The sequence below is a fragment of the Anolis sagrei genome, chromosome X, assembly GCF_037176765.1.
Source record: "Anolis sagrei isolate rAnoSag1 chromosome X, rAnoSag1.mat, whole genome shotgun sequence".
Taxonomy (NCBI): Eukaryota; Metazoa; Chordata; class Lepidosauria; order Squamata; family Dactyloidae; genus Anolis; species Anolis sagrei.
In genome coordinates, this window is record NC_090034.1 from 57,614,126 (window position 1) to 57,625,211 (window position 11,086).

The following is an 11,086-nucleotide window of genomic DNA, read 5'->3' on the forward strand; positions in this document are numbered from 1 at the left end:
TTCTATCTCTAGGATCCATCCTGACCACACCCCCTTTTGATCCCAGCTCCGCCCCGTTCTGTCTCTAGGATCCATCCTGACCACACCCCTTTTTGATCCCAGCTCCATCCCATTCTATCTCCAGGATCCATCCTGACCACACCCCCTTTTGATCCCAGCTCCGCCCCATTCAATCTCCAGGATCCATCCTGACCCCACCCCCTTTTGATCCCAGCTCCGCCCCATTCAATCTCCAGGATCCATCCTGACCACACCCCCTTTTGATCCTAGCTCCGCCCCGTTCTGTCTCTAGGATCCATCCTGACCACACCCCCTTTTGATCCCAGCTCCGCCCCATTCAATCTCCAGGATCCATCCTGACCCCACCCCCTTTTGATCCCAGCTCCGCCCCATTCAATCTCCAGGATCCATCCTGACCACACCCCCTTTTGATCCCAGCTCCGCCCCATTCAATCTCCAGGATCCATCCTGACCACACCCCCTTTTGATCCCAGCTCCGCCCCATTTTATCTCCAGGATCCATCCTGACCCCACCCCCTTTTGATCCCAGCTCCTCCCCATTCTATGTCCAGGATCCATCCTGACCCCTCCTCCCTTTGATCCCAGCTCCGCCCCATACTATCTCCAGGTTCTATCCTGACTCCACCCCCTTTTGTTCCCAGCTCCGCCCCTTTCTGTCTCCAGGTTCCATCCTGGCTCCGCCCCCTTTTGTTCCTGTCTCCAGATTCCATCCCAACTCCCTCTCTTCAGCTCTGGCTCCATCCTCTTTTGTGTGCTGGGTTCCACTTTGCCTAGCTTCTGCCCTGCTTTGCCTTGCCGCCATCCAGCCTGACCTCCAGGCTGTGTTTTGTGCCCCGAAACCAAAACCTGTGGTCACAAAGGGAGGCGCTTGATGGCAGCTGGCCTGGGAGGTTGAGCAACTGGGTCTTGCCCCAAAGCGACTCTCTCCTCCACTTCCCCCTCCACCCTTTCTGGGACGAAAGAGGGAACCACATCTTCCCCTTTCTCCGCCCGGTGGAAGCGATGCCAGGAGCCTCCCTTGACAGGACGGAGAGTGGCTAAAACTAGCGGCTGAGGATCCTCAAAGTGAAAGGTAGGGTGTAATTACGGCCTCCAAACTTTGGAAGGATTCAAGAATCTGGACAGAGCTGAAAGGTGTGTGTGGAAGGTCTACTTAGTAGTCAAAGAGGCCTCGAAACTTGCCACTGGGTCATTTATAGATCTTGGTTCCTGTTTTGTTATGATCACCAGCATCCATGAGCTCCGGGACCAAGATGGGGGTCCTCTGCTGTTTTGGAGAGAGGGAATGCCAGGCCTGGGTCAGTTTGGAACACCACAAAATGGTTAATTCAGAGCGACCCGTAAATTGGTCTTTGATGAACAGCTCTGGTTTTGTGGTTGAATCAATCTGGAATGGGGTCTTCCTCTTTTCCGACAGCCTTTCCCCTTCGCTGCCCAATTCACTTGGATATATAGTGACCCCAGGAATGAGAGACCTTACAAGTCATCCCCCTTACGGTCGGCTCAGGTCTCCCAAAAAAGAGCCTCCCACTTTTCTTTGCTGCCGAATTGCCATGAATGAGAGACCCCGTCCTCCAAGTTGCCTTCTTACAGTCAGCTCAAATTGTACACAGAATCCCTGTTAATGCAGCCACTCGCTGTCTCGTAGTCAAAAGACAGTCCGTAGGTATACACAGCAAACAGTACAACAAGGGTAAAGCATAAGAATAGGGCAGAGTTAAAACCAAGCAATCTCACCAACTCAAACCATCAAAGAGTTCACCGACAGAGATTCGGGATGTAGTGGTTCCATAACGTTGCTTCCAGCAAACTGCCAGCTCCAGCCTTCAGCTATTTATGCCACTTTTGCCAAGCACTCATATCTGTTGGTCCTCTTAGATCTCCAATTAGATCTCCTCCGTTAGATGGCATCAGTCCTTAATTGCAGCCTTAATAGCTGGAAACGCTTAGCTTCTGCTCTGCTTTCTGGAGCTCATGATCCTGCTCTAACTCTGCATCCCTACTTCCTTGAGCTTTCTGGTCCTGCAGAATTGACTTCGATTTCGTGGCAATGCACATGAATGAGAGATCCTTCAGTTTGGTCTCTTGGGTCTGCAAAGTTGTGGGGTTCAAAAATAGGTAATTGAGAAGGATTCCTGTGGGTCCAAGAAGGGGTCTTTGGGTTGCGCCGAGGCTTTCTCAGCCCTTTGCAGATCATCTATAGAAATAAAAATGTAATGTTCGTTTGTGGGATTAACAGAACTCAAAAACCACTGGAGGAATTGACACCAAATTTGGACACAAGACACCTAACAACCCACTGTAGGAAGGGGGAAGATGTAGAGAGAGAGGGAGGGAAGGAAAGAAGGAAAGAGAGATAGCAGAAGAAAAAGAAAAAGGGGAAAGGAAGGAAAGAGATAGTGAAGGAAGGAAGAAGAGAAGAAAAGAGGGAGTGAAGGAAGGAGGGAAAGAAGGAGAGAAAGAGGGAAGGTTGGCCCCAGCAACGTGTGGCGGGTACAGCTAGTCTATAGAAATAAAAATGTAATGTTCGTTTGTGGGATTAACATAACTCAAAAACCACTGGACGAATTGCAGCCAAATTTGGACAAAAGACACCCAACAACCCAATGTATGTCCTTCACACAAAAAAACACTGAAAAACACAGCAGAAGGGACTTAAAGTGCCCCCAAAAGCTAAAGGACAATACAGAAAAAAGGGAAGAAAGAGGAAGGGAAGGGGAGAAAAGAAAGAAAGAAAGAAAGGAAAAGAAAAGAAAAGAAAGGGAGGGAAAGAAAGAAGGAAAGGGAGAAGGAAGCAGGGAAGCAAAGAGAGAAGGAAGGAAGGAAAGAGGTAGAGAAGGAAGAAAGGAGAGAAAGAGGGAGGGAAAGAAAAAGGGGGGAGGAAGGATAGTTAGAGAAGGAAGGAAGGAAAGAAGGAAAGAAAAAAGGAAAAGAAGGAAGGAAAGAGGGAGCGAAGGAAGGGGGGAGATGTAGAGAAAGAGGGAGGGAAGGAAAGAAGGAAAGAGAGAAGGAAGAAAAGAGAGATAGCAGAAGAAAAGAAAAAGGGGGAAGGAAGGAAGAAGAGAAGCAAAGAGGGAGTGAAGGAAGGAGGGAAAGAAGGAGAGAAAGAGGGAAGGTTGGCCCCAGCAACGTGTGGCGGGTACAGCTAGTCTATATAAATAAAAATGTAATGTTCATTTGTGGGATTAACATAACTCAAAAACCACTGAACGAATTGACACCAAATTTGGACACAAGACACCTAACAATCCAATCTTTGTCCTTCACTCAAAAAATTGATTTTGTCATTTGGGAGTTGTAGTTGCTGGGATTTATAGTTCACCTACAATCAAAGAGCATTCTGAACCCCACCAAAGATGGAATTGATCCAAACTTGGCACACAGTTCTCCCGTGACCAACAGAAAATACTGGAAGGGTTTTGTGGGCATTGACCTTGAGTTTTGGAGTTGTAGTTCACCTACATCCAGAGAGCACGGTGCGCTCTGTGATGGATATGGACCAAACTTGGCACAAATATTCAATATGCCCAAATATGAACACTGGTGGAGTTTGGGGAAAATAGAACTTGACATCTGGGAATTGCAGCTGCTAGGATTTATAGTTCACCTACAATCAAAAGCATTCCAAACTCCACCAACAATTGAATTGAACCAAACTTGGCACACAGTTCTCCCATCATCAATAGAAAATACTGGAAGGGTTTGGTGGGCATTGACCTTGAGTTTTTGAGTTGTAGTTCACCTACATACAGGGAGCACTGAGGACTCAAACAATGATGGATCTGGACCAAACTCTACATGAATACTCATTATGCCCAAATGTAAACACTGGTGGAGTTTGGGGAAAATAGACCTTCACATTTTTGAGTTGTAGTTGCTGGGATTTATAGTTCACCTACAATCAAAGAGCATTCTGAACCCCACCAACGAGAGAATTGGGCCAAACCTCCCAAACAGAACCCCTATGTGGGCCACAGTAATGCGTGGCAGGAGACAGCTTGTCTATAGAAATAAAAATGTAATGTTCGTTTGTGGGATTAACATAACTCAAAAACCACTGGACGAATTGCTGCCAAATTTGGCCACAAGTCACCTACTAACCCAAGGAGTGACCATCACTTTTTTAAAAAAATGTTATTTGGGAGTTGTAGTTGCTGGGATTTATAGTTCAACTACAATCAAAGAGCATTCTGAACTTCACCAATGATGGAATTGAACTAAACTTGGCACACAGGGTTCCCATGACCAAAAGAAAACAATAGAAGGTTTTGGTGGGCATTTGGGAGTTGTAGTTCACCTACATCCAGAGATCACTGTGGATTCAAGCAGTGATGGATCTGGACCAAACTTGGCATGACTATTCCATATGCCCAAACATGACCACAGATGGAGTTTGGGGGAAATTAACCTTGACATTTGGGAGTTGTAGTTCCTTGGATTTATAGTTCACCAACAATCAAAGAGCATTCTGAACCCACGAACGACAGAATTGGGGCAAACTTCCCACACAGAACCCCCATGACCAACAGAAAATACTTAAGGCTACTAAGTCCAACTCCCTTCACCAGGGCAAGAAAACGTAATCAAAGCCCTCCTGACAAAGAGCCATCCAGCCATAGATATAGATAGATAGATATGATTCACACACACACACAGATATAGTATCATAGATTTGAAAGGGACCCCTAAAGAAGCACAATTATACGTTGCATGTTCCAGAGTAGACAAACCAGACACTCTCCACATCAACACTGACAAAGAAACAGCAAGAAATACTGTTTACCCACAAGCATAAAGAAATACATATATTAGAAATATTTACTTTATTTTGCAGATAACCAGACTGGGCCACAGCAATGCCTGGCAGGGGACAGCTAGTCATAGAACAATAGAGTTGGAAGAGATCACATGGGCCATCTAGTCCAACCCCCTTCTGCCATGCAGGAGAGCACAAAATATCCCTGAACAGATGGCCATCCAGCCTCTGTTTAAAGGTTTTTGAGGAAGGAGCTTCTACCACATTACAAGGCAGAAGGTTCCACTGCTGAACAGCTCTTGGAGACTAGGACGTGGAACAATGGCTTCAAACTACAAGAGAGGAGATTCCATCTGAACATGAGGAAGAACTTCCTGACTGTGAGAGCCGTTCAGCAGTGGAACTCTCTGCCCTGGAGTGAGGTGGAGGATCCTTCTTTGGAAGCTTTTTAAACAGAGGCTGGATGGCCATCTGTCAGGGGTGATTTGAATGCAATATTCCTGCTTCTTGGCAGGGGGTTGGACTGGATGGCCCATGAGGTCTCTTCCAACTCTTTGATTCTATGATTCTTACAGTCAAGAAGTTCTTCCTAATAATCAGGTGGAATCTCCTTTCTTGTCATTTGAACCCATTGCTCCTAGTTCTACTTTCAAGGACAGCATTAAAAAAAGCCTACTCCTTCTTCCTTATGACACCCTTTCACATATTTATACATGGCTATCATGCCTCCTCTCAGGAGCCCCCAGTGGTGCACTGGGTTAAACCCTAGTGCCGGCAAGACTGAAGACCAACAGGTTAGAGGTTCGAATCTGGGGAGAATGCAGGCGAGCTCCTTGTGTCAGCTCCAGCTTCCCATGCGGAGACATGAGAGAAGCCTCCTACAAGGATGGTAAAACATCAAAACATCTGGGTGTCCCCTGGGCAGCGTCCTTGTAGACGGCCAATTCTCTCACACCAGCAGTGACTTGCAGTTTCTCAACTCGCTCCTGATACGAAAAAAAGTCTCCTCTCAACCTTTTCTTCCGAAGCTAAACATACCCAATTCTTTAATATGTTTCTCATAGGGATTCATGCTCTCCAGACCTTTGAATTTTAGTTGCCCTCCTCTGGACACCTTCCAGCTTATCAATATCTCTTTTGAACTGTGGTGCCCAGAATCGGATACAGTATTCCAGGTAAAGAAGTCTAACCAAAGCAGAACACAAAGGCACCATGACTTCCCTCGATCTGGACACGTTTTGATGCAGCCCAAAATCCCATTGGCTTTTTGAGCTGCTGCATCACACTCTTGGCTCAGGTTCAGCTTGCTCTCCATGAAGACGGCAAGATCTTTTTCATGTTGAATTTTACGCCATTGAATGTTAGCCGCTGTATGTTGTGAACCATCTTGAGTCCCCATTGGGAAGATAGGGCAGGATAGGATAGCAATAAAGCTTTATTATTATTATTATTATTATTATTATTATTATTATTATTTTATTTATTTAGAACTTTAATATACCGGTCTTCTCACCTCTGACGAGGGACTCAGGCTGGTTCACAACAGAGGATTCATACACAATAGTTTAAAACATCACATCCCATAATACACTAATATAAAAACACATTAAAATACAATCATATAATTACATAAGGCCAAGTCGTCAGAATGAAATCACAATTCATCACCATCCGTCCGTGTGGTCCAGAGTTATTGACTCACTCATCAAATGCCAGATTCCAGAGCCAGGTTTTCACCAGCTTTCTAAAGGTCAGGAGAGAAGGGACAGTTCTAATCTCCAATGGGAGGGAGTTCCAGAGCCGAGGGGCCACCACCGAGAAGGCCCTGTCCCTCGTCCCCACCAGGCGCGATTGCGAGGGTGGTGGGACCGAGAGCAGGCCCCTCCAGAAGATCTTAACAACCTTGATGGTTCATAGGGGAAAATCCATTCGGACAGGTAAACTGGGCCGTAATTATTATTATTATTAGAAATACAACAAGGTGAATCCACAGCAGACACTCTACTGGCTGTTGAATTGGATCAAACGTCGGACACTTCCCAAGTGTCTAGGACTGCGTGATGTATCGGCGAATAATGCGTGCAGATCCCAATAAGGCGGCCTTCTGCAGCTGGCAGATGGTAATTTTGTCAGCGCTGATTGTGTTTAAGTGCAGACCAAGGTCTTTAGGCACTGCACCGTGTGACGATCACCACTGGGACCACCTTTACTGGTTTGTGCCAGAGTCTTTGCAGTTCTATTATTATTATTATTATTATTATTATTATTATTATTATTATTATGATGTTATTGTTGTTGTTGTTTATCTCTGTTGTCGAGATAGGCGTCACTCATCCTGTATCTTTGCATTTCATTTTTTTTTCTGCCTAAGTGTTGTCTCTTACTTCTGATCTTGTTGAAATTCATTTTGTTAGTTTTGGCCAATATTCTCTCTCTTATCTGTCGAGGTAATTTTGCATTCTGATCCTGTCCTCTGGAGGATTAACTCTCCCTCCTAATTTGGTCCCATCTACAAGCTTGATCAGCATGCCTTCTAAACCAGTGGTTTCCAACCTGTGGCCCATGGACCACCGGTGGTCTGAAAGAACTAAAATATCTTCGTGGCCTCACCGTTGCTACACCATTGCAACAAGAGTGACCGATCTCGCAAAACCCTCTTGTAGTGCTGAGGCTTATTAAATATGTTTTTCTTTGGGTGAGAAATTGGTGACTACTGGTTGGCATATGTTCTGTATCAGAAACTAGAGGTGATGTGGCCTATTCATAGAATCATAGAATCAAAGAGTTGGATAGAGACCTCATGGGCCATCCAGTCCAACCCCCCGCCAAGAAGCAGGAACATTGCATTCAAATCACCCCTGACAGATGGCCATCCAGCCTCTGTTTAAACGCTTCCAAAGAAGGAGCCTCCACCACACTCCGGGGCAGAGAGTTTCACTGCTGAACGGCTCTCACAGTCAGGAAGTTCTTCCTCATGTTCAGATGGAATCTCCTCTCTTGTAGTTTGAAGCCATTGTTCCGCGTCCTAGTCTCCAAGGAAGCAGAAAACAAGCTTGCTCCCTCCTCCCTGTGGCTTCCTCTCACATATTGATACATGGCTATCATATCTCCTCTCAGCCTTCTCTTCTTCAGGCTAAACATGCCCAGCTCCTTAAGCCGCTCCTCATAGGGCTTGTTCTCCAGACCCTTGATCATTTTAGTCGCCCTCCTCTGGACACATTCCAGCTTGTCAATATCTCTCTTGAACTGTGGTGCCCAGAATTGGACACAATATTCCAGATGTGGTCTAACCAAAGCAGAATAGAGGGGTAGCATGACTTCCCTAGATCTAGACACTATGCTCCTATTGATGCAGGCCAAAATCCCATTGGCTTTTTTTCAATGCAATTTTCTGAATCAACACCTCAAAAAGTTGACCAAAAATTGATTCGTAACCACTTTGGTACTAATGTTGAAGAGTGGTCCCTCGTCAAGTGGTCCATGGTCAAAAAAAGGTTGGGAACCACTGCTCTAAACTTGCATCCAAGTCATTAATAAAGATGTTGAACAGTGATTGAGAGGATGTCTCTGGGTCCGAGAAAGGGTCTTGGGGTCCCTCTGAGCCTTTCTCAGTCCATTGTGTCTCTGCAGATGGGTCTCCTGTTGCAACTGCTGTTGGCCTTGGGCCTCTTGGTCCTTCCCTCTGCCTCCGAGTGCCCCCCGTCCCAGCAGGGCAATGACACGGGCCCTTGCGAGTGCCTGCGGATGTCCCGCATCTTCCGCGACTGCCTTCGATGCCCACCGGAGCTGGGCTGCCAGTGCGTTGCCCCTGACAGGCGCCTCCTCAACGTGACCGACTTCTACGGCCGCTCCTGCTGGGGCCCACCAGCCAACATCGTCTACGTGGCCTTCGTGGTGCCCATCATGGGCGCCATCCTCATCCTCGCCATGGGATACTTGATTGTCCGAAGCCGGAAGCAGGCCCCGTCGGTGGCGGGAAGCAGCAAGCGGTCCTCCGACGCCTCCGAGGCCCAGTCCCGCTATGCCAACCAGGGATCGAGGACCGACTATGAGAACATCTTCATGGACAGAGAAACACGGCGAGACAGGGGAGCCTCCAAGAGCAGGTGATGTCCTTCATAAAGAGGCTCAAGGGCTCCCTAGAGGGGATGACAGAGTTGTAGGGCCTGGGGTGCATCTACTGGGGCAGAAATGTAGAATATTCTCTCTAACATCATATAGAGCAGTGGTTCCCAACCTGTGGGCCGCGGCTCACCAGGTCCATGGCTCTAGATGATTAAATACAGTTTTCTGTGGGTGAGAAGATGGAGACTGCTGGATGGCATATGTTCTGTATCAGAAACTGAAGCTGATGTTGCCTATCCAATGCAATTTTCTGAAACAGCACCCCAAATAACCAAACCGAATCTAAAGTTGACCAAAAACCAGGGGCGGCTCAACCATTACGCAAAGTAAGCATTCGTAGTATAGTTGATTTTGCCCAGGGGCGCTCTTGAGGTGCTCTTGGGGGAAAATAGACCTTGACATATGCGAGTTGTAGCTCCTGGGATGTATAGTTCACCTACAATCAAAGAGCATTCTGAACTCCACCAATGATGGAATTGAACCAAATATGGCACACAGAACTCCCACGACGAACAGAAAATATAGATCAGTGATTGGTTTGGGGGGGGGGGCACCAAAATACTGTTTGCTTACCGTTGAAAATTACCTAGGGCCGCCTCTACCAAAAACTGATTTATAACCCTTTTGGTACTAATGTTGGGGAGTGGTCCCTGGTCAAAAATAGGTTAGGAACCACTGTTACAGAGGATAGGGATCCATCAATCACTGGAGGGCACATTTGGGCCCTCCAGGTATTTTTGGACTTCAGCTCCCACAATTCCTAAGAGCCAATTATGCCCATGTCTGATTGGTTTATGGATTATTTTAGTGGATAAAGTTTTAATGTACTCCTTTTATGATCCATTCCCACAGATATTTTATAAACATCATGTAGATTCAACTCCATACTATGGATTTTTCACAATTATTATTATTCTAATAATAATAGTAATAATAATAACAATAACAACAATAATAATATAATTATAATATTAACAAATCTTGTTCCAATTCTTCTTCTCTTTCTGGTCTTCAGGCCACCCCAAGTGCCGTATGCTGCTGGACCTCATGGAGAGCAACCCATCTATGCCAACGCCCAGGGTGTCTATTACAACTACATCCCGCCGCAGGCCCCTGGGGTCCATCAGGAACCCCTCTACGTCCGTCCAGATCACTGAATGGGAAAAGGACCTTTTCCAGCAGCCCCTATGGGCCACCCAACCCCTTTCCCCACTACTTGCTGTCTTCTGGATTTTTATGGATGTATTAAATCCGTTTCTTTAGTGACCTTTTCTGCTTGCAATGGAGAGAATAGAAGTGTGCAAAGCAGCTGAAATCCAATTAGTAATTCACTTTAGAATCATAGAATCATAGAATCATAGAATCAAAGAGTTGGAAGAGACCTCATGGGCCATCCAGTCCAACCCCCTGCCAAGAAGCAGGAATATTGCATTCAAATCACCCCTGACAAATGGCCATCCAGCCTCTGCTTAAAAGCTTCCAAAGAAGGAGCCTCCACCACACTCCGGGGCAGAGAGTTCCACTGCTGAACGGCTCTCACAGTCAGGAAGTTCTTCCTAATGTTCAGATGGAATCTCCTCTCTTGTAGTTTGAAGCCATTGTTCCGCGTCCTAGTCTCCAAAGAAGCAGAAAACAAGCTTGCTCCCTCCTCCCTGTGGCTTCCTCTCACATATTTATACATGGCTATCATATCTCCTCTCAGCCTTCTCTTCTTCAGGCTAAACATGCCCAGTTCCCTAAGCCGCTCCTCATAGGGCTTGTTCTCCAGACCCTTGATCATTTTAGAGATCCTGATTGCCTCTCCCCACCCCAGCCCGCTTTATTTTGTAAAGATTCAGAGGGGTCCTGTTCCGTAATCTGAATCTTCATAATTATTTCATTAAGATTTGTTCCATTAGCAGCAATGGAAAAAATTCAGAGGCTTGTTTCTCCATCATTTTTACAGCTGTCAGGATGCAACTTGGTACACCCGTAGGCAACATTGACAACTTTAAGTCTGCCAAGTTTCAGAATGTTTTGGTCATCCACTGATTTTTAGAAAATTTAAAAAAGTTTTTACAAATCAAAGGAGGAGACCACCTTTGCAGCTGAAAGCCATGTGATTGGCTGACAAGGAAAAAAAACAGCATGCAGGTGCCGTTGTCAATCACATTAGCCCCCTCTATTGGGCTTGAGGCTTGTTTC

The 11,086-nt window shown here is 46.2% G+C and overlaps 1 protein-coding gene across 1 annotated transcript; it reads left to right on the forward strand.

The window, feature by feature from the left end:
- The first annotated feature begins 977 nt into the window (after window positions 1-977).
- On the forward strand, window positions 978-10,169 carry LOC132780285 (uncharacterized). The gene is made up of 3 exons (XM_060783901.2): window positions 978-1,093; window positions 8,408-8,883; window positions 9,918-10,169. The coding sequence occupies exons 2-3, from the start codon at window positions 8,408-8,410 to the stop codon at window positions 10,057-10,059; spliced, it is 618 nt and encodes a 205-aa protein (XP_060639884.2). The 5' UTR covers window positions 978-1,093; the 3' UTR covers window positions 10,060-10,169.
- The last annotated feature ends 917 nt before the right edge of the window (window positions 10,170-11,086 follow it).

What these genes read in the sequence shown, in the direction of transcription:
- LOC132780285 (XM_060783901.2), top strand. Translation starts at nt 8,408, where the DNA reads ATGGGTCTCCTGTTGCAACTGCTGTTGGCCTTGGGCCTCTTGGTCCTT. An exon ending in AGGGGAGCCTCCAAGAGCAG is followed by an intron (nt 8,884 to 9,917) that starts GTGATGTCCTTC and finishes TCTGGTCTTCAG; the next exon opens with GCCACCCCAAGTGCCGTATG.